Source organism: Schistocerca piceifrons, chromosome 2 (assembly GCF_021461385.2).
Source record: "Schistocerca piceifrons isolate TAMUIC-IGC-003096 chromosome 2, iqSchPice1.1, whole genome shotgun sequence".
NCBI lineage: Eukaryota > Metazoa > Arthropoda > Insecta > Orthoptera > Acrididae > Schistocerca > Schistocerca piceifrons.
Genome location: NC_060139.1, coordinates 1,023,186,258 through 1,023,210,656, shown reverse-complemented (window position 1 = coordinate 1,023,210,656; position 24,399 = coordinate 1,023,186,258). Strand labels below are relative to the sequence as shown.

Below are 24,399 nucleotides of genomic sequence, written 5' to 3'. Positions count from 1 at the left end.
CAAACGTAACTTGCACACACGTCTGCAGTCTCAGAGGTGTGGTTTCAGCTCTCTGAGACTGCAGACGTGTGTGCAAGTTGCGTTTGCGTGAGTGTGTGTGTGTACGTGTGTGTGTGTGTGTGTGTGTGTGTGTGTGTGTGTGTCTACTACTGACAAAGGCCTTAATGGCCGAAAGCTATAACTGTGTGAATCTTTTTGTTGTGCCTATCGCGACTCAATGGAAATTACAAATACATCTAGCAGTAACTGATGAACTACCAATTAGATTATTAATATCACTCAGCCGTATGTTGCCACAGGTTTACCTTTTAACGTTTCCATAGTTTCATAATTACCTTGTTCCCCTTCTTTACCTTGATATATCTCCACAATCTGACAGTAATACGTTAAGTACGACCGTATATGTAGAGTGTGTGAAGTACAGATTTCGATGCTTTATTTAGAGTGTGATAATACACTGAAGCGGCAACGAAACTGGTATAGGCATCCGTATTCAAATACAGAGATATCTAAACATGCAAAATACGGCACTGCGCTCGGCACCGCCAATACGAGTATAAGATAAAAAGTGTCTGGAGTGGTTGTTAGATCCGTTACTGCTGCTACAAAGGCACGCTGTCAAGATTTAAGTGAGTCTGAACGTGGTGTTATAGTCGGCGCTCGAGCGACGGGACACAGCATCTCGGAGGTAGCGATGAAGTGGGGATTATCCCGTACGACCATTTCACGAGTGTATCATGAATATCAGGAATCCGGTAAAACGTCAAATGACCAACATCGCTGCGGCCGGAAAATAATCCTTGTAGAACGGGACCAGCGACGACTGAAGAGAATTTTTTTAACGTGACGGAAGTGCAACCCTTCCGCAGACTATTGCAGATTTCAATGCTGGGCCATCAACAAGTGTCAGCGTGCGAACCATTCAACGAAACATCATCTATATGGGCTTTCGGAGCCGAAGGCCCACTCGTGTACCCTCGATGACTGCTTGACATAAACTTTTACCCCTCGCCTGGGCCAGTTAACACCGCCATTCGATTGTTCATGACTGGAAACATGCTGCCTGGTCGAACGAGTCGCGTTTCAAATTGTGTCGAGCGAATGGACGTGTACGGGTATGGAGACAACCTCATGAATCCATGGACCCTGCTCTTGGCTCTATAATGGTGTGGAACGTGTACATCGGGAGTAATGTAGGACACCTGATACGTCTAGATACGACTCTGACAGGTGACACGTACGTAAGCATCCTGTCTGACCACCTGCATCCATTCATGTCGATTGTGCATTCCGATGGACTTGGGCAGTTTCAGCAGGACAATGTGACACCCCACACGTTCAGAATTGCTACACAGTGACTCCAGAAACACTCTTCTGAGTTTAAACACTTCCGCTGGCCAGCAACCTCCCCAGGCATGAGTATTATTGAGCGTATCTGGGATGCCTTGCTACGTGCTGGCGGTACTTCTGCGTGCTCACGTGGGCGCTACACGATATGAGGCAGATGTTTCTTTGGCTCTTCAGTGTATTTAACTCGTTCAAGCTGGCGTGTACCACCGGTGGCTTACTGTCGATTCTACCAATTATGCTACTAGCAATACACTAACGCATGGTGTATTGCCTTTCACGTAGGCGCAACGAACAACTGTGAGTAAAATTTTGTGTGACCTTCAACGAGAGACCTTCCCCTGCAAATCATATATCTCATAATCTGTGATTCATTTAATGTACCATTATTTTATGTGATAGCTGTTGTTTGAAAAAATGAACTTACGCCACTTTCAAAATAAAAAGTCAGTATGTTAAAACAGTAGTAGCTTGTGGCGTTTGAATACGGCCACCGCATCACTGAGAAAACGTGAAAATCAGCGCTGCCAAAAGAAGGATAGCATGAATATGCGAGTCACCCCATTGCGAAAAACATAATTCTTGGCGCCAGCGTGAACGTGTTATGAAGAAAAGATAAAGCAGCATTCTTGAATGGGGCGAAGAAACTACCCTTAAATCAAGAATTTGCTAGTATCCAAGTTTAGAGTGTGGAACGCATTTGACTAACTATATGAAAAAAATAGTTGTAGCAACCTGTTAACTGCGAAGGCGGGACTGAGAAGAATATGACATGGAAAAGTTATCGAAAAACAAATGATATTAGTATAGAATCTTTAGCTTCATTGGTGGCACTCGCAAGAGCATTTAAGTACAAATGCATTACAAATGCAGTACAAGAGCATTTAAGTACAAAGGGCATGAAGGTAGTAAAACCTTCTAGAAGGAATTGAAGTGCAAGAAACCAGTTTTCTGATAAACCATTCAGCCCCATACACACATACATAAGGTAGGATGAGTAAAAGAGAATCTACATCTACATCTACATCCATACTCCGCAAGCCACCTGACGGTGTGTGGCGGAGGGTACCTTGAGTACCTCTATCGGTTCTCCCTTCTATTCCAGTCTCGTATTGTTCGTGGAAAGAAGGATTGTCGGTATGCCCCTGTGTGGGCTCTAATCTCTCTGATTTTATCCTCATGGTCTCTTCGCGAGATACACGTAGGAGGGAGCAATATACTGCTTGACTCTTCGGTGAAGGTATGTTCTCGAAACTTTGACAAATGCCCGTACCGAGCTACTGAGCGTCTCTCCTGCAGAATAGTGGGTTTATAATCAAATTTTGTATTCAGTTACTTGTATTACGAGTTATTGAATGGTTTTACTTTACAATTCGTGCGCTGTACTTATTCTCTTTGAAACATGAAAATAAAATGGCTCTGATGTAATTTTTGTACATAGGCCCTTTGCCCATATAAGAAAATTGGGATAAATAAAGGACTGGACTACACCGCGCAATTAGATGGCCAGTGTATGAGAAACCATTACCAAAGTTAAAGACAGGTTAATGATACATTTGCAAAGATTTCGTGGAACTGAAGACCCAACAGTGGACAAAAGCACAGGGTGTTTATAAATGAATATCGGGGTTTTAACGCTTTATAATATTTATTATATTAAACTTACAGTTATAAATGATATGTTAAATGAAAGAGCAACTCAAACAGTTTTACCAAGAACCTTATAAATGTTCAATGTGAGCACCATTTGTCACGCGGCACACATCAAGTCTATAGCCGAGTTGTTGCCAAATGTTGATAAGTATGTCTTCAGTGATGGTAGCAACAGCTACTTCAATCCGGTTTCTTAATTCAGGGAGATCTGCTGGTAGCGAAGGCTCGTACACACGATCCTTGATGAAGCCCCAAAGGAAAAAATCGCATGGCATTAGGTCAGGTGAACGTGGAGGCCATGCAAAGAAAGCCCTGTCATTGGGGCCCTTGCGGCCTATCCAGCGCTTGGGTACAGTGAAGTTCAACCAATCGTGTACTTCGCTATACCATTGAGGTGGTGCACCATCTTGCTGGAAAATGAAGTTCTCTGACTCATCTTCTTCCAACTGAGAGAAGAGCCATTGCTCTAGTGTGTCAAGGTAGGAAGTGCCAGTTACAGTAGGTTCACCAAAAAAGAAAGGCCCATAAACTTTCCGCTGGGATACGGCACAAAAAACAGTCACTTTAGGGGAATCTCGTTACATTTGTACCACCTCGTGAGGATTTTCTGAGCCCCAGATGCGCACATTGTGGGTGTTAACATGTCCACTACGGTAAAAGGACGATTCATCACTGAAGACAACATGATCCAGAAAATCTTCATCGTCATGAAACAACATTTCGTTTGTGAAGTTGGTACATAATCCATTGTCTGCCGGCTTTAGAGCCTGTAATAACTGTAAACAGTAAAGACGTAGTTGTACGCATTTTCTTAAAACTTTCCAAACAGTCGACACGGGGACTTGTAATTCATGACTAGCCTTCCGGACTGAGTTCTTTGGGTTATGAGTGAACGAGTCTCTCACGTGCTCAAACAGTCTCTTCACTATTTCTTGGTCGTCATGTGTTCTTCCCTTTACAAAGACAGCCGGTATTTTCAAATTGATGATACCATCTACGAATGCTATTATCACTTGGAGGATCACGACCGAACTTCAGCCGGAACGCGCGTTGCATAGTAACTACAGATTCTGTCTTTGCAAACTGCAAAACACAAAACGCTTTCTGTTCACTAGTCGCCATCTTCGCTACTACCGCTGTCTAGCGGATTGCGGCGGAAACATTGCACGCTGCGCATGCGCACTGGTGCCAAACACAACTGTTTGCGTTGCTCTTTCATTTGACATATCATTTATAACTGTAAGTTTAATGTAATAAATATTATAAAGCATTAAAACCCCAATATTCATTTATAAACACCCTGTAAATGTGAAGCTTGTAAGGGCAGAAAAATGATGTATTTAATTATCTAGATTTTATTCCTTTACAGGCTAGCTCTTACAGTTTAAATATATGTCCAGTGCGACCCAGTGATGGGAGACTTGTGAATATAAGAAATGAATTATGAAGCGAAAATATTGTGTGAAGTGTGTAGAGAACGAAGAATGTATTCCAAGAGAATGTTACATAAGACACAAAGAGCTATTTCAAGTAAATGAAAATTATAAAAGGGTGAAGAAATACAGAAGGTGGTGCAAAGTGTGTGCTTTTTTTGAATAATGTCTAGAGAGATAATGCCAAGATCTCATCAGGTAGGAGACCAGGGCAGAATCACAGCAGCGCCGGCCGAAGTGGCCGTGCGGTTAAAGGCGCTGCAGTCTGGAACCGCAAGACCGCTACGGTCGCAGGTTCGAATCCTGCCTCGGGCATGGATGTTTGTGATGTCCTTAGGTTAGTTAGGTTTAACTAGTTCTAAGTTCTAGGGGACTAATGACCTCAGCAGTTGAGTCCCATAGTGCTCAGAGCCATTTGAACCAATCACAGCAGCTGTACAGAGGAGGTGTGCAGGTGTCAGTAGGTAGGATTGCTATACACACAAACAGAAGAATTCATAGGCAATTGTTGTTGTCGGGGACTTCAGTACGAAGACTGGTTCAGTGCAGCTTTCCACTGGAGAGCTCCATGTCCTCGGGAAATATAATGGCTTGCTTCCAGCCATTCGCAGTACCAACATAGACAAGACCATGTCGGTCAACGTCAAAGACCAAATCAGTCAATCATCCAGACTGCCCCTGCAACTACAGAAAAAGCTGTTACCCCTCTTCAGGAACATCTCTGTAAGTATCCCCTCCCCATGTGGCTGCACGTGCATCGCTGAGGGATGCATGCCACCCCACCACGCTAAGATCCATGGTTTGTAGGGGTCTTACAAATAGATCGTAAGGACGATGGAAATAGTTGTGTTGGGGGAAGATGGGGAAAAGGGAGGAATGTTGCATGGAACACGAGACGAGAGGAGACAGTCGTAGCCATCTTGTGAATGCCCGTCAGAGGTGAGTTTGTAAAGAAATGCCTACCAGTGAGACTTTGTCGTCGTTGATAGGGGAGACATCTGGCAGGCCGAGCGACAACCTCTCGTGGAAGTAGCGGGCGAACAGTTGCCGCAGGACGTGGTAGAAGACCTCACCGCGGACTTTTCCGTAGCCCATGGTGCAGTTGGCAGCGCTGAGGAAGTACGGGAAGCGGTAGTTGAAGTCTGCGAAGAACTCGCTGAGTCCGACATCTTCCAGGTAGTACGAGAGCCTCTGGTCGGGTGTGTGGGCAGTCGGATAGCCAGTGTAGTTGGCCAGGATGTAGTAGGGCTTCCCGCCGGAGGCGTATCCTGTGAACAGACACCACACCTTTCAGTGACGCAGTCCAGGTACATAGAGTGAAATAGTGCTATCTGGTTCTGACAGATATTTCTTGTATTACGTACATTATCATGTTTTGTCACATTACTTGCTCTGTCAGTAAAGTCATAGCAGAACATTATAATGTTGTCAAGGATATAACAAAGAGTCATCTTTGGTGTTCAGAATGAGATTTCCACTCTGCAGCTTAGTGTGCGCTGTTAAGAAACTTCCTGGCAGATTAAAACTGTGTGTTTGACCGAGACTCGAACTCGGGGCCTTTGCCTTTCGCAGGCAAGTGCTCTACCCAAGCACGACTCACGACCCGTTCTCACAACTTTACTTCCGCCAGTACCTCGTCTCCTACTTTCCAAACTTCACAGAAGCTCTCCTGCAAACCTTACAGAACTAGCACTCCTGGAAGAAAGGATATTGCGGAGACATGGCTTAGCCACAGCCTGGGGGATGATTCCAGAATGAGATTTCCACTCTGCAGCTTAGTGTGCGCTGATACGAAACTTCCTGGCAGATTAATAATGTGTGCCGGACCAAGACTCGAACACGGGACCTCTGCCTTTCCCGGACAAGTGCTCTACTGTCTGAGCTACCCAACCACCACTCACGCCGTGACCTCACAGCTTTACTTCCGCCAGTACCTCGTCTCCTACCTTCCAAACTTCACAGAAGCTCCTTTCTTCCAGGAGTGCTAGTTCTGCAAGGTTCGCAGGAGAGCTTCTGTGAAGTTTGGAAGGTATGAGACGAGGTACTAGCAGAATTGAAACTGCGAGGACGGGTCGTGAGTCGTGCTTGGGTAGCTCAGATGGTAAATCACTTGCCCGCGAAAGGCAAAGGTCCCGAGTTCGAGTCTCGGTCGAGCACGTAGTTATAATCTGCCAGGAAGTTTAATCTTCGGTGTTGTTGTGACATCTATCGTTGCAAACACCTTGAATGCACTGAATGCTAGATGCAGGCAAGGCTTTTGCCCAACAGGGTTACACCACTTGCCGAAAACGGTTATAGTGTTTCGCCACTACGCCAACTCGTTGCGCTAAGCGACAACACTAGAACGAATCATCCTTGTGGTTGGACGGATTGTTTATGTAGGCAAAACTGGGAGTATTTCCTCTATGATTGTTTCCTGCTTCGGTTTTTGGAACACACCTAAGACGCTCTGACAAGAACCCCCAACAAGTGCTTCATCACAGGAAAGTTTTTGGTGTTCGCCGGCCGGAGTGGCCGTGCGGTTCTAGGCGCTGCAGTCTGGAACCCAACGACCGCTACGGTCGCAGGTTCGAATCCTGCCTCGGGCATGGGTGTGTGTGACGTCCTTACGTTAGTTAGGTTTAATTAGTTCTAAGTTCTAGGGGACTGATGACCTCAGAAGTTAAGTCGCATAGTGCTCAGAGCCATTTGAACCAACCTTTTTGGTGTTTTAATAACTCCAAGATCACTTCTCATGGATATCATGTTGTCGAACGACAGCTGTTTCTTCCTCTACCAACGGCTTAAGTGAAATGTGCTTAGTACACTGCTCTCCCAACTGAACACACTCCATATGAAAAGGGGTCACTCATATGTTGCATTAGTGAAGGGCGCCGAGCGGTTCTAGGCGCTTCAATCTGGAACCACGCTACCGATACCGTCGCATGTTCGAATCCTGCCTCAGGCATAGATGTGTGTGATGTCCTTAGGTTAGTTAGGTTTAAGTAGTTCTAAGTTCTAGGGGACTAATGACCTCAGATGTTAAAGTCCCATAGTGCTCAGAGCCGTGGCGTGGCAGTAGTGAAGGGCATGCTGTTTCTGGATGTGTAACGCTACACTCTAGAGTAATATGTATGACATCTATATGAATTTTGACTTTTGATTGGAGTGTGGATTGAAATTATAATCAGATTTGAGTATCGAAGTTCAAATGTTGTAGGAATGCGAAGCTTACTACAGCGTGAGAACATCGGAGCCCATTATTACAGAACTACACTCCTGGAAATGGAAAAAAGAACACATTGACACCGGTGTGTCAGACCTACCATACTTGCTCCGGACACTGCGAGAGGGCTGCACAAGCAATGATCACACGCACGGCACAGCGGACACACCAGGAACCGCGGTGTTGGCCGTCGAATGGCGCTAGCTGCGCAGCATTTGTGCACCGCCGCCGTCAGTGTCAGCCAGTTTGCCGTGGCATACGGAGCTCCATCGCAGTCTTTTTTAACACTGGTAGCATGCCGCGACAGCGTGGACGTGAACCGTATGTGCAGTTGACGGACTTTGAGTGAGGGCGTATAGTGGGCATGCGGGAGGCCGGGTGGACGTACCGCCGAATTGCTCAACACGTGGGGCGTGAGGTCTCCACAGTACGTCGATGTTGTCGCCAGTGGTCGGCGGAAGGTGCACGTGCCCGTCGACCTGGGACCGGACCGCAGCGACGCACGGATGCACGCCAAGACCGTAGGATCCTACGCAGTGCCGTAGGGGACCGCACCGCCATTTCCCAGGAAATTAGGGACACTGTTGCTCCTGGGGTATCGGCGAGGACCATTCGCAACCGTCTCCATGAAGCTGGGCTACGGTCCCGCACACCGTTAGGCCGTCTTCCGCTCACGCCCCAACATCGTGCAGCATGCCTCCAGTGGTGTCGCGACAGGCGTGAATGGAGGGACGAATGGAGACGTGTCGTCTTCAGCGATGAGAGTCGCTTCTGCCTTGGTGCCAATGATGGTCGTATGCGTGTTTGGCGCCATGCAGGTGAGCGCCACAATCAGGACTGCATACGACCGAGGCACACAGGGCCAACACCCGGCATCATGGTGTGGGGAGCGATCTCCTACACTGGCCGTACACCACTGGTGATCGTCGAGGGGACACTGAATAGTGCACGGTACATCCAAACCGTCATCGAACCCATCGTTCTACCATTCCTAGACCGGCAAAGGAACTTGCTGTTGCAACAGGACAATGCACGTCCGCATGTATCCCGTGCCACCCAGCGTGCTCTAGAAGGTGTAAGTCAACTACCCTGGCCAGCAAGATCTCCGGATCTGTCCCCCATTGAGCATGTTTGGGACTGGATGAAGCGTCGTCTCACGCGGTCTGCACGTCCAGCACGAACGCTGGTCCAACTGAGGCGCCAGGTGGAAATGGCATGGCAAGCCGTTCCACAGGACTACATCCAGCATCTCTACGATCGTCTCCATGGGAGAATAGCAGCCTGCATTGCTGCGAAAGGTGGATATACACTGTACTAGTGCCGACATTGTGCATGCTGTGTTGTCTGTGTCTATGTGCCTGTGGTTCTGTCAGTGTGACCATGTGATGTATCTGACCCCAGGAATGTGTCAATAAAGTTTCCCCTTCCTGGGACAATGAATTCACGGTGTTCTTATTTCAATTTCCAGGAGTGTAATTGATTTAGATTTCCAAATAGTTATTGCTACTATTGGGGGACAACATATTCTGTAAATAAATTATTTTAACAATTGAAATTACTATCACTAGTCTCTTCGTCCGTCACCGAAATGTTTGTCTGTGATGGACATCAATCAGGGCACAGTGTTCTGCCATCATTCAGGTGTTGAGTGACAGCCTTTCTGATGTATGGGAAGGTAGTGTGCCCATTGGTCCATTTAAGAGTTCATTGTAATTGAGCAGTTGGTTAAATGAATATCACTCTTTTTTCCTCAAAATAATGCCTGTTCAAAATGTTCAAATGTGTGTGAAGTCTTATGGGACTTAACTGCTAAGGTCATCAGTCCCTAAGCTTACACACTACTTAACCTAAATTATCCTAAGGTCAAACACACACACCCATGCCCGAGGGAGGACTCGAACCTCCGCCGGGACCAGCCGCACAGTCCACGACTGCAGTGCTTTAGACCGCTCGGCTAATCCCGCGCGGCAAAATAATGCCTGTCCGCGAACAACAGTAAAGCATGTGAATATCTGATTTCATGGATCAGGTTTAATTCCTTACTTACGCCACTTCAGTACTTATAGGAAGGAAAACATATACATGTACGAGTGCATGCAGTACATTTCGTCTTAAAGCCGCTTTTCGATCCGCCACTGGCCTTAAGCAGTGCCTCCTTACCTCCCAGTCTGGCGTCGTAGACCTGCTGGATGACGTCAGAGGTAATGAAGAGCTCCGGATATATTTCGTAGAGGGGAGGCAAGACGAAGTCCTTCGTGTCCTGGCGCATCCTTATGGACGTGAGGAATGCTACCATAAACTGATCTCTGTTCACTCGCTCGCGGAGGTACAGGGCCGTCTGCAAAACGTAAAGTAATGTTGGAGTAGTCGCTACTTCATGATCTTAGGCGCAGCTTCGGCTGTAATAATACGATATAAAGCAAAGAACATAGAACACTTGGAGGCAAGTGAAAGGTCATGAAAAGTATCAGAAAAGACAATGACGACAAGTGCAGTATATATTATTGTCACAAGGAAATTATCTGTTTCTGGAGCTATTGGAGGTAACGTACGTATTAGACAGTCACTTAAAAACCAGTAAATGATCGAAGACAAAGTGAGCGTACATGACACACGTGCGTAGAGAGACAAATATGCACACATCAGTATCAACAGCATCAATACAGCAAATGCACCACATAGTCGAAACACAGGCACACACAAACACAACACAACACACACACACACACACACACACACACACACACACACACACACACAAAGAAGGAGAGAGAGAGAGAGAGAGAGAGAGAGAGAGAGAGAGAGAGAGAGAGGGTATATTTATGTGATTCTAAAAATTGCCTGAAAATATTTATAACCGAAACGAAGACTAGGTGGTACAAAATGTGGATGCAGATGTGTATTTATTACTTTATGAGTAATTTTTCCCTAATATCGCTATTCTGAAACAAAAGCAACAGTTTTATACTATAGGAGCACCTAAATGATAGACAATATAATCATAATCTGTCGAGTTTTATACAGGAAACTGAACGAATATAACCGTGACGTTAATGCAGTTGCTGTCGGACTGAATTCCTGATAACGAACTCAGCACACTATAGTGGTCGAGGAATTCTTTGAGAGAAGACAGCACTGTCTTTCAAATTGATAACGGTGGAGCTGGTTGTCTGAATCTTAGACCACGGCGAATAGCAAAATATCAGTTATATTAAAAACGAATGTGGCACGTAGAAGGCAGCTTCAGAGGGAAGTATTTCACACGGTTGCGTTGCTCAACTGTTGCCGAAGGTTACGTCCTTGATGAAGAATGCCAGTAACATAAGGAACGGGGAAGGAAAGAAAATTTATAAATTATCGTTTTGTTATTTTCTTCAAACCTTGAATCTGTAAGGCCAATAAATCAGACGTTTCTAGCAGAAGTATTAATCTAGCTCTCTAATTAAGCAGTGCAAGTACATGAAATTGTTACTAGCCTCATGTACAAATAATCACTACATTAATTATTAATGCGGCACAACACACATGTTATGGTGCTCTACGTACCTTGTAGAAGGTGTCGTAGTCCTTGGCGTGGTACAGCAAGTCGAAGAAGAGCTTGATCTGATCCAAATGGTGGTCATCAAACACGGAACTGGGCTGCTGCATGGGCAGAAACTCACCGCTCTGCTCCATCCGCGTGAACTCTTCCACTAATTCTGGCACCTGTAAGCAGTGCGTAGATTGTATCAAATATACGATACCAATCGGCTGTGTTACTCGTTTACAAAACACAGGCTCTACTGGGGTAGATCTATTTCTTTGAGAGCGAGCAAAAGGACAAAGGGTTTCAACCGAAACAGAAACTTTGTAAATAAACGTCAGATATCCCTTGTCCTCAGCATCAGTGAATTTGAGATTGTACGAGATTGTTAACTCTTCAGAACGACCGTACCGAGATGAAATGGCACTATAGGCCAAGTATCATCTCCGAACAATGATTACACTATAGTTCAGGCAATTAGTGGATGTATGACGTGTTTTCTGGTGTACAGCTGGGTTGTTGATTAACTGCATGCATAATACTTCGGCGACCGACCATGTCGACTTCCCAGTCGTCTTCTTCAGGTGCTGTAAGCTGTGTTATGCATATTCGCTGACTGAAGCTTAATACACAGTGAATACACATAACACACCTTATAAGTAAATGTTTCCCTGAGACATTTAAGTCTCTTTTTGTTATCTACTATAATGATCGAAGCAAACGAAATGAATTAAAGTTTGTGCTTTGCCGGGACTCGAAGCAGAGTCTTCTTGCTTAGCAGGGAGAAATGCTAACCACTACACCATCACAGGACGATGGCCAGCATTCCTGAACAAAATACCTAAGCTGAGTACCCTCCCCAGCTTCAACTCATTTTCCCTTACATATTGTCATTACTGCCAGGGCTCTCCGACACTTGCAAGCACTCCAGCATTGGACGTAATTGGACGTCCTTGTACCATTTGGTTATCTAATAGATCTTATAATTAAATGCTTCCCTGAGGCATTTAAGTCTCTTTTATTATCTACGATAATGATCTCAGGGAAACATTTAATTATAAGATCTATTAGATCACCAACTGGTACAAGGACGTCCCATTACGTCCAATGCTGGGGTGCTTGCCAATATCGGAGAGCCCTGGCTGTAGTGACAATATGTAAGGGAAAAATGAATTGAAGTTTGTGTTAGGGAGGGTACTTAGCTTAGGTAGTTCGTGTAGTAATATTGACCACCGTCTTAAGCTGGTGTAATGGTTAGCGTTTTTGCCTCGCAAGCACAAAGACCCGGGTTCGAGTCCCAGCCGCAGCACAAATTTTAATTCATTTGGTTTGCTTCGACCATTATCGTACGCATAACACTGCTTACAGCACACTAAGAAGACGACTGATCAGTCGTCCAATTTCTTTTGCATAAAACGGAAACAACAATATGGATGTAGATGCCGAAAACACCTGAGAGATCACGTTAGTGGATGTTCTGATCTCAACCAGATCATTAGCAGACATAATCTATACGTATGTATAATTTAAAGTTCCCCCTCAGCGTTTCTCTGTCTGTGTGTGAAGGATAATCCCAGGAACTACTCTAGATATTTTGATGAAGTTTTCACTAACAGACAGACCGGCTCACGAGGAAAGTTTGTTTATACAGAGTGTCCCAGAAACGTTGAAACAGACTTCTAGGGGTTGTAGAGGGTGCCCTGAGGAACAAATTTAGTATAGGAACTAGTGTCTGGAAACATCATCCAATGACGCTATGGGTCCTTCAACATAAAAAGTGACTTTGTAAGCTGATAGAACGTAGGTGGATCGTCTTGCCAGTCGAAAAGATGGAGCTAGATGTTGAGTAGAAACACCCTGTCTCTTATGAATGCGATGCTCTGTTACATCGGTGGACAACGGTTTCAGACATGGGTTTCCAACCACAGTTTCTTTTCATCCTGGATAGCTTGAAAATCTCAAATGTTTTTCGGTATACAGTAGAAAAAAAGCTGCAGATGGAAACCTGTGTCGAAAACTGTCATCCACGAAGGCAACAGAGTACTGCATTCATAGGGGACAAAGTATTTCTACACAGCAACTAGCTCCATCCCCTCCACTGGTGATCGTGGCAATCAGTTGCGATCACTGAATAAAAAAAAATTTAAAAAAAATCACCACGAGACGTTCCGCCTATGGTACGTCAGCGTACAAAGTCACGTTTGCTGCTGAAGGGGTAGCCTAATGGCTGGCGCCGGAACGTATGACTTTGACACTCTGCAACGCCGTTGGATGATGTTTCTGGACATGGATTCCTATCCTGGATTTATTCCTCAAGGCGCCCTCTACAACTCCATGACGTCCTCGTTCGACAGAAAACCAATGGGCACCTCAGCCACAGTGTCTACAGGAAACCTACACACACAGATCGGTATCTGCACGCTCTCAGCCACCACAATCCTGCACAAAAACGTGGCGTTCTGAATACTCCATCGTGCTAAGGTCGTCTCAGACTCTGAAAGTCTGCCGCTAGAACTGAGCCACCTCCTAAAAGTCTTCCGGGAAAACGGGAACAGCCACGGACAGGCGTCACAGGCTATATCTGGTGTGACACGCAAGAAACACACCATCAGAGAAGAGAACACCGCCGAAGAAGAAAGCAAGAAACTTGTGGTACAGTGTCGAGGAAGATTAGCCAGCTCTTGAACAGATAAAGCATTTCATCGGTGTTCAGGTCCCTAGCAAAAATTCGACAGCTCATGAGGCTTGTGAAGGACGATCTAGGGCTCAGAACGCCTGGAGTGTACAAGATACCATGTCCGTGTGGCTGTTACTACGTCGGCCAAACAGTACGCACTGTGGAGCAACGCCGGATGGAACACGAGAGGTCCTTACGCTTCGCTGTCTAGAAAAATCAGCCGCGGCAGAACACGTCTTAGAAAATGGACAGCGAATTCTGTTCGACGAAACATCTGTCTCTATGAGGCCGAAGGGATTTTGGTATAGCGTCATAAGAGAAGCTACTGAAATAAAAACCTCTGAAAACACCATCAACAAGGACAGCGGTTTGCAGCTCAGCACAGCCTGGAACCAGGCCATCGCGAGGTTAAAAAGGGCGGATCGGACGCGGGATGAAAACATTACCATATATGGCGAGGAAGAGAGCACCAATGACGTCACTGCCAGCAGTGCGGTTATATAACGACGCGGTCACGGCGACACAGCAGTCATTCTTACCATTTGACAATGACTGAGGAGAGCTCGGTCGAATGCTCGTGGGATTTTAACCACCTGACCCGGCTGGAAGCCCGGGAAAACTTTCCTGACTCCTTCAAAATTCATCGCAACATTTCTGGGACAAAAAATGGTTCAAATGGCTCTGAGCACTATGGGACTCAACTGCTGTGGTCATAAGTCCCCTAGAACTTAGAACTACTTAAACCTAACTAACCTAAGGACATCACACACATCCATGCCCGAGGCAGGATTCGAACCTGCGACCGTAGCGGCCGTGCGGTTCCAGACTGTAGCGCCTTTAACCGCTCGGCCACTCCGGCCGGCTTTCTAGGACACCCTATATAATTAATAAATATTTCCTCTAAATTTTCTGAAATATGATGATGCTTGCCGAGTAAGTCATACCTCCTTTCCTGGTGTGCGCTGCTTAAATCGTTTAAGTTATATCATAATTCGTTGTTAAAATTCAGCTACTTAACGTTGTTCTCTGAATTTTAATCATAACTCTACGCTGTGACCTGTAAACAAATTTACCGCTACGTCGTCTAGCGCTGAATACTCAGTTCCACTCATGTAAGGCTGGGACAGGTTGCTCATTGAATAATATAGACGTGTGTAGTGCGTATGTCACAGTGTACCCGTGGAACTGCTGGAGCTATTGCTACTGAATTTCGTTCACATTTGAGTTTGTGTCTGGGAAACAGTGCTGTGTGGTTAAGATACATCTAGCATCTCAAGGGAGGAAGAGTTCAAACTTTAGACTGTATATAATTATTTCAACTAAACACTGTACTCCTACTTTAAAAAAAATCTGTGTGTGATGCACCGTTATCGCTCCTAAGAGGAGCAGCAGGGGTGATTGGAACACGTGCGACCTACGAACCGTAAAATATGTTAATGTACCTATAGCAACTCTAGGAATAGGATAGGGGTGCGCGATTGGAACTCTGGAGTGCGTGGAGCCACTTCAGCCAAACTTGGTACACGTTTGACATAATAACTAGAAAAAATTCAGAGGAGGTAAAGAACTCAAAACATCCGCAATGAGAGAGTGTGGGTGGTGAGAGGGTGAATTGTGAAGCTGATCACAACGTTGGAACGCTTGGAGCGATTTCGATCAAACTCGATAGCTATGTGACTTATCAAGTGAAACGAATTACGCTTTGGGTAAGAGATCCAAAGGGCATACTTAGATGACGACTGGGACAGAAAGGAGGTGAGGAGTTGAAATAACTGACAACAGTCGATATTATTACTGCATGCACAGCTCGTTATAGAGTAGAAATGTAACTATGATTAGTTCGGATTGTTACATCAATTACCATTTTTTTGTGAAATTAGCTTCACAACAGCGAAAAAGCCTATAATATGTTATCATCAAAACATGCAAGATACGGAGTAATGCAACATACTTCAGAAAGCCTCAAAAGCACTGTGATGTGGTTGTTGTCGCGACGCGAACAGCTTAGCATAGCGCCTATTTGCCGCTCTTGCACTGAATTTAATAACAAGATTACGTCCAGACGAGTCAGTCAGCACATGCACTGAACATTTGCACTGTTGTGCAGATATTTTCTGTGCAGTGCAGGAATAAGTATAAATGGGAGTGATAAATCAAACGAAATGCAATCACCGTGTAATGAGCCATCGGAGACCAAGGGTCTTTTATTCCAAAATACTCAGATAATATGCGTGGGTTTGTTCTATAAGAAGACCCCTTGCTGACAATTGTTATGAAAAAGAACGGTTCGAGCACTTTATAATCGCTTAAAAAAGAACTGAATGCATAGAAAGCCATTTTTCCATGCATATACGACGGCTATTTTTTTCAGGGTCCGATCTGTCGCGAAGTGGTAACCACAGAGAAAATGAAAAATATTTCATCTACAACCTTGCAGCTACGTTTCTACATAGTCTCCACTCCGCCTCAGACATTTGTGGTAGCGTCGTACTAACTTTCCAATACCCTCGTCGTAGAAGGTAGACACCTGCGCTTTTCGCCAGTTTCCACTCTGGCTTACAGCTCTGTAAGATGCTGTTCTCATAGCCAGCGGTTCATGTGAGCAAAGAGATGAAAATCGGAGGGAGTCACGTCTGTACTGACGAGCGGGTAGCCGTGCGGTCTGTGGCGCCTTGTCACGGTTCGCGCAGCTTCCCCCGTCGGAGGTTCGAGTCCTCCTTCGGGAATGGGTGTGTATGTGTTGTTCTTACCGTAAGTTAGATTAAGTAGTGCGTAAGCCTAGGGACTGATGACCTCAGCAGTTTGCTCCCTTAGTCCTTACCACAAATTTCCATGACTGATGACCATAAATGTTAAGTCCCATAGTGCTCAGAGCCATTTGAACAAATTTCCAATTTCACGTCTGTGCTGTATGGTAGATGATCATACACTTCTTATAGAAAACGCTCCAGGAATGTCCTTCTTGCAGCAGCACCTTGTCGCCGGCCATTTTCATGCAGAAGAACGATTCCTGATGACAACATTCCTCTTCCCTTGCTCTAAATTGTACTTAGTAGACGATTTTCTGGAATTGCCTGATACACTCGCAGAACAAGGTCATCGGTTGGCACTCGCTTCCTTTCGTGACTGCTTACATCATGAACGTCTGTCCGTTATCTGGGCTGCATGAAACCATGCGGTACCCCTCAGCATGAATAAATCTAATGTCAGGAGCGCAATTCACACTTGGCTGGAGACACTATTGTGCACTCTTAACTGTGGCGTGACGCTATCGACGGACACATTAGAGACACTGCACAACATACCGGCACAAAGCTTCATCGGATTTTCATTGTGGTAATTTCACAACCGATTGGAACTTGAAAAAAGAAAAAAAAATAGCCTTCGTATGTTCGCAGTAAATGGGACAAATAATTTACTGGACAACGCATTACAAAATATCCCGTTACACTCAAATTCTGGACCTATAGTCATGATTTCATGTTCCAATAATTTATTTTTAACTCTTGTATTTAATACATAGTCTTAGGAAACGAAATTCCGCTGTTTCTTGGAGCAGCTCCCTAGCTGGAGTCGTATTGTCCTTACAAAAGTGGGACGCGTGGAAATATTAGGTGCAAGCAAATTACTTCGAAATACTTCTAGCAATGGCTACTTTGTGTAAAAAAATGAAGTCACGTGAAAAATACATTGCGTCTGCTACAGTCGAACGCACTTTAGCGGACGCTTACGAAGTCTGTCAATCAGGTGCGCCGCACGGGAAGTTTCACTCTCTGGCCACGCGTAGCTGCATCGCAAGTGATGAGAGGTATGATGTAGGCAAGCGACCAGAAGGGACAACTCGCATGCGGGTTGTTGTCTTGCCGCCTCAAGCAGAGCAATAGTCTATTGCCAGGTGCACACCATCTGGATGGACAACCTCCGCGATCGTGTGGCCACAAACCACTCGAAAATGACCACAGGATCGGAAAATGATAAATGTTCAGTAATGGCGAATATGAAATCTTTTAAAAAGTCTAAGACTGTGAGCCTACACAAATAAAATTGCGTAAACTCTTGCACAGCTGCGGCGAATGCTCGAACACGTAACTAACTCACGATTTTCCGCAGCACCTTTAACAAGTCAGTTGGTTTTATCCGTAGAGATGGTATTCCGTGTAGTACTTCACTTTAAACCTCAGAACTAATATCTTGACGTTTTAATTACAAACGGAAAATTTTCGAAACAGTATTGAAAATGTACTGAAACAGTCATTATTTATAACTTACATATACGTAAATGTATTCACAGCCTGCGCTTCTACGCCACAAATATCGTTGACACGACCTCAAAATGCAGGAAAGTAAAAAAAAAAAAAAAATCAGTTTATAATCTACCGTTAAGTGAAAATAAGAACACCCTACTTCCGGTTTTCCTCATTCAGTACCGTAGTAGTATTATCGCAGGTAATACACGGTTAATTCTGTGGTTTGCAAGACAGAAAATTTTCAGTTTGTTAACAAAAGCTGAGAAAGGCGGGAAGTAAGAGTAACGTATAGCGACCAATTGATGGTGAGTTTGCTTGCGGAGGGAAGGTTTTCGTGAGATGATTCTACTCAAAGGGGCAAGTGTTATACGGCGTGGTTAAAAAATATTTTATTAACATGCTTAGTAAAGCAACAGTGGCTGTTTTGAAGTGGAGGGATGTACTTTTTTTAATGCGACTTTAAAAATTTTGTGTAGAGAACTACATAGGCAAAGTTATCATCAGTCCCTCCAGCAAAACATTTCACTATGTGAGAGAGGAAATGTGGTAATAATGGAAGCCCTTTCCGATTATTTTCTTTGCTTGACTTTTTTAATTTTCATATTGAATATTTAAGACACACTTATTTTAGGTTCGCGTTAGAGCTGCTGGTGAGTAGAGGAAACGCGCGGCAGTACAATCTCCTACCGCCACATTACTAATTCCTCCGCTGCGAGTACAGCCGGCCTTCCGTGTCATTACCTGGTAGTTTTCGGGCTGTAGCTTGTAGTCCCTGGCGATGGCAGCCATGTCTTCCCATAGCAGCGACTGGCGGTAATGCTTCAGCAGTCGTATGATGTCCTTGTGGCGCGTCAGCTGTACCTGGTCAGCTGCGAAACAAAGAAAGTAAAGCCAGTTATTAAAATCAGAGGAGGACTTCGTTTCCTGAAGGACGACACAGATAGGACTACATGTGCAAACGGGTTCTTTATATCTTTTCCGGTAACAAAATTGTAAATATTTGTCGCCACTGACTGGGATGTCCCAAAGGAGTAATTTTGATCGTTTTTGTGCAGAACAATGCAACGTTAATAATAATTATTTAAGTGAAATAAGTTTTTTTATGTAACACGTTTTCAACACTGTATAGAAACCATAAAAAATTTCTCCTAATAACGTAGAGAATCCTAACCCTATACAGATAGTCCTGAAAATTCAGGCTTGTGAATTTTTAATAGCTGTGAGAATATTTATAAAATTTAAAACGAAAGATGTGAAGCGCATGCAGTGACTATTGATGCATGGAACAGTTCACCAGCGTCACTAACAGTTTCATTGTACTGCAAACTGCACTGTTGTGTGATTTTTCACAACGACAGAAACTGTCTACACTCCTTACTATTATCTATTGCATGCACTGCACGTGTTTCGTTTTAAACATCACGAGTGTTGTTGTAGCTACTGAAAATTCTGAAGCAAAGTTTCGAGGACTGTCCGTAAAGGAATAGGAGTCTGCTTGGGGCTAGGGGAAATTATTTAATCCTTTTTCGTAATGTTATGTTAAAAATTTGTGTTATTTACATAACTATTTTCTGCTTCTTAGTCCTGGGTGTGTGAAATTTTCAAACATTTTGATGAGATTACAACCAACAGACATGGAAAATTTCAAATTTTTTTCAGTTTCTTTGGACCAACTACATACTGCTTTCTGCTACGTATATGTGGTGAAAATACCGTGATAGTTTACCAGCAATCGATCTTATCGCTAAACGTTAGTGAATGGAACAGATTAAGGGGGAAGTAGCAATAGTAAAAAATGTATCTTCCAACACAAACTAAACAAGAATGTCAGTTAATATTGCATCGCCAACGAATTCTGATCTATTTTGAAAGTTTCAAGCCTCTATCGCCTTCCCCATTCTACAGACGGACAGAATACTCACCGACACTACATGCACCGTATGTGTGTCTGACGCAGTCATTCCTTGCCAAGTGACACTGCTATCGCGTGGATGGTTTTAAGTCGATACTAGGATGGTGGCCGTAATGTTCTGGCCAATCAGCGTGTAGTGTAGTGACGTCTCAATCTGGCTGACGTACCCTCTGTTAACAATATTATACCATAACTCCATGGCATTCTGTGGTTTGGTATTTAATCCACGACGTCGGCGGGAAGTCAGGTGATCATGAGTAATACGCCATTGCCTCCTTTCTTTGCAGACCACATACCGGCAGTGAAACTTTCTTGCACCCTTAGGATACGAATTGCACGTCTGTATGTCGGGTGCCCATCTACACGCATGCATTAGAGAGTTTGAGCCCGGAGCATCTTCCTTGCTAGTAACTCGCTACAAGATCTGTAATACGCAATGTGGAGGCACAAGCACCATCATGAAGCTATTCAGAAAGCGAGATGCAATTATTTTTCTCTTTTGCGGACTGTACATTGAGTTGGCAGCATGTGGCAAGCTGAATCTGTATGGTTCCCGCATGTAATCCAGATATCTGCCTTTCGCGGACCGTGAATCACGTCTCGCTGAACGACTCAGTGTCAATACGCCATACGCCTTCCCTAGTTTCCTCTAAATTCCTCACAGGCTCTCCCTGTGTCTGCAAAATTTACAAGAAATGAGAATCCTGCCCGCATCTCGTGGTCGTGCAGTAGCGTTCTCGCTTCCCACGCCCGGGTTCCCGGGTTCGATTCCCGGGGGGGGGGGGTCAGAGATTTTCTCTGCCTCGTGATGACTGGGTGTTGTGTGATCTCCTTAGGTTAGTTAGGTTGAAGTAGTTCTAAGTTCTAGGGGACTGATGACCATAGCTGTTAAGTCCCATAGTGATCAGAGTCATTTGAACCATTTGAGAATCCTGCATCAAACTGAAGCGTTGAGACACTCCGTGAGAATTGCTCAGATAGCGCAATTGGTATTCTACAGCGCACTGTTCTATTTTTGCAGGGGTATTGCTTAATTATTTCAAAAGAAGTAAGTTTGAATTTCGCACGTTGTTACACATGATTTAATTCTCATTTTGCAACATGTTGTTGTTGTGGTCTTCAGTCCTCAGACTGGTTTGATGCAGCTCTCCACGCTACTCTATCCTCTGCAAGCTTCTTCGTCTCCCAGTACCTACTGCAGCCTACATCCTTCTGAATCTGCTTAGCGTATTCATCTCTTGGTCTCCTTCTACAATTTTTATCCTCCACGCTGCCCTCCAGTACTAAATTGGTGATCTCTCGATGTCTCAGAACATGTCCTACCAACCGATCCCTTCTTCTAGTCAAGTTGTGACACAAGCTCCTCTTCTCCCCAATTCTATTCAATACCTCCTCATTAGTTATGTGATCTATCCATCTAATCTTCAGGATTCTTCTGTAGCACCACATTTCGAAAGCTTCTATTCTCTTCTTGTCTAAACTATTTATCGCCCACGTTTCACTTCCATAAATAGCTACACTCCATACAAACACTTTCAGAAACGACTTCATGACATTTAAATCTATACTCGATGTTAACAAATTTCTCTTCTTCAGAAAGGCTTTCCTTGCCATTACCAGTCTACATTTTGTATCCTCCCTACTTCGACCATCATCAGTTATTTTGCTCCCCAAATAGCAGAACTCCTTTACTACTTTAATTGTCTTATTTCCTAATCGAATTCCCTCAGCATCTGCTTATTTCCATCGTTTAATGTCTCATGACTACGTTTTATGGACTAACACATCACTTATGAATGAAGCATTGATTGCGCAAAAGCGAATAGGAACAATAATGTGTGTTGTTTTTATAAATTCCTTTTGTACATCAGGTCGAAGCATTTTGAAACTAAAACCATTAAAACCGACATTTTAACTAATCTGTGGTGGTCCTCTTCTGGGCTGTCGGTGTAGTCACCGCTGCAAAGACGGTCGAAACGGCGGTTTTAAAAGTCGTTTCAGAATTAAAATTTCGCTGCCTAATGTGCAAAAGAATTTTATTTAAATTGGCATTGGCCGTTGCAGCCTTCGTGCTTATAGTAGTATTTGGTGTTCACCAACGGGAGGGAAGTTACGGTTTTCACTTTTATACTTTTTATATACTTTTATATACTTTCATTCTTTTTATACTTTGCTTGAGAACAGCAACTGTATTGTAGTTTAAAACAATTCTCATTTATTCGTCGCTCTTAGCTACACATTTACTACATGACATGTTTCGATCTCTCTGGATCATCTGCAGGTCAACGTAGTTGCCTCAGAAACCCGTCATACCTGAGTAACAACCTCATATCTGAGTGAAGTACTGTGATACGGGGTAAAGCACTGTGATATAAGGTTCTGGCACACTCTGCGGGTTGCTGACGCAACGACATAGAACTGAAGATGATCCAGAGAGATCGAAACATGTCATATATTTAAAAAATGTGCAGCTGAGGCTAAAGAATAAATGATAATTGTTTTAGATTACGGTTTTAATGTTCCGTGGACGACGAATTCACAGGGTAGGCAGCACAAGTTTTGATTGGGGAAGAATGGGGAAAGCAAATCGGCTCTGCGCCAATGCAATTATACCGGCATTTTCCTTGAGAGATTTAAGGATACCCCAGGAAATTTGAGTCTTGATTCCTGGAGAGGGATTGTAACCATCGTTTTCCCAACGTTGCCGAATGCGTGTACAGCGTGCCACCTCACATCGTTTGGTAGAGCTAGACATTTCATAAGCCCCTCGCCAAGCAGCAAAGCACTGATTCGTTCCACATCCTTCAAGGATCGTATTCATTACGGGACCAGCTAAGAAAATTCGTCATGAATAATCCACCGCCATTTCAGAATATTACTAATGTGCGCAACAGCAGAAGAAGAAATTGCCTTCTTCTCTGACTGCTAAAGCTGTGAGTGATTGAAAAAACGAGTTCTACAGAGAGCGGCAGCGTTCATAGTTGGATACTAAAAACACACCATCAGGCAGTAACTGTAATTTATTTATTACCTATTATGTCAAATAATAGTTAAAGGTATGCCATTTACTAATGTGTAAGTCACTGTGCATTGCGTGGATTACTTTATGAATATGACTCCTGTCAAATGATGCCCCCTCTGCCCAACACATTCTTGTAGGCGGCGTTGGAAGCTTTCGTTAACTCGGCATAACGTATTCCCTGGGATAATGCCGACGGCACTTCTGATGCGATCCTTCAACTCAAGAATGTTGGCCACAATTTGCACGGATTTCTTGCGTCAGACATTTCCCGGTAGAGTAATTTCCCGTTTTGGTGACATTTCCTGGCCGCCTCGCTGACCTGACCTCTCATATGCAGACTTTTTCCTTTGGGGCTACCTGAAGCAAGAAGTGTTCCGAAGACGTTGTGCCACCATTCCTGAGTTGAAGGATCGCATCAGAACCGCTGTCGGCAATGTCCCAGGGAATATGCTGCGACGAGTTATGGAAAGCTTCCAACGCCGCCTCGATGAATGTGTAGTGCAGAGGGGGCATCATTTGACAGGAGTCTTACTCAAAATGGACAATGACTTACACATTAGTAAGTGGCATACCTTTAACTATTAATTGACATAAGAGGTAATAAATAAATTACAGTTACTGCCTGATGGTGTGTTTTTAATATCCTACTATGAACGCTGCCGCACCCCGTATAAGCGACCACAAACATCTGTGATCATTTACCCAATAACATAAACTGTCTGATTGCTAACAAAGTAAAGTTTAAATATAATCTGAAGCAATTTTGTTGGACAGCTTCTCTTGTTTCATAAACTAATATTTAATTAAACACCGGCAGCACGTGCAGAATAGGAGAGAAACGTATACTTTGTTTTTAACTTGTAACATAACAAAGACTAATATGTACATTTTTATTAAATTTAAGCCAATGTTCTGTTTAGAAATCGGTAAATGCAGCCGCAATCACAGCAGACCAAAGCGTGTAAACTGATACTTTCCACATCATTTCGATAGAAATTGTGCAAATGTTCAGTGAAACACGTAATTAACTGATTTTATTATGTGGCTTGGGGCGTGACAGATGGGTACTGGTAATTTGAAGAAAAAATAAGATTTCACTTTCGAAGAATTTTGTTTCTTCACCTGGAGATGAACAAAATTTGTAACCTCAGTAACTGCAGTGTTTAAACTGATCTGTGTGGGAAGTTTCCAATGGTATAGTCGCTGTTTTGAATCTACCGCAGTAAATGGCGCCTGACACCCATACAGCGGTTCTCCATTAAGAGGCGCAGCAGGTACCTGTTGCTACCGAAAATGCCTGCACTGCTAATTATTTCTGACACCCCGCTAAGTTTCGCGCAGGAAAACGTACTACAGTTAAGTTGGGTTCGTTCTGGCAGC

At 44.1% G+C, this 24,399-nt stretch overlaps 1 protein-coding gene across 1 annotated transcript in view; it reads right to left on the bottom strand.

The window, feature by feature from the left end:
* LOC124777138 (hexamerin-like) overlaps positions 1-24,399 on the bottom strand; it is a 47,431-nt gene that overhangs the window by 15,037 nt on the left and 7,995 nt on the right. The window contains exons 2-5 of the mRNA XM_047252432.1: positions 18,827-18,954; positions 11,185-11,343; positions 9,799-9,976; positions 5,397-5,701 (exon numbers count right to left, since the gene is read on the bottom strand). Coding sequence (XP_047108388.1) covers positions 5,397-5,701; positions 9,799-9,976; positions 11,185-11,343; positions 18,827-18,954 — 770 coding nt within the window. The remainder of the gene's footprint in view (positions 1-5,396; positions 5,702-9,798; positions 9,977-11,184; positions 11,344-18,826; positions 18,955-24,399) is intronic.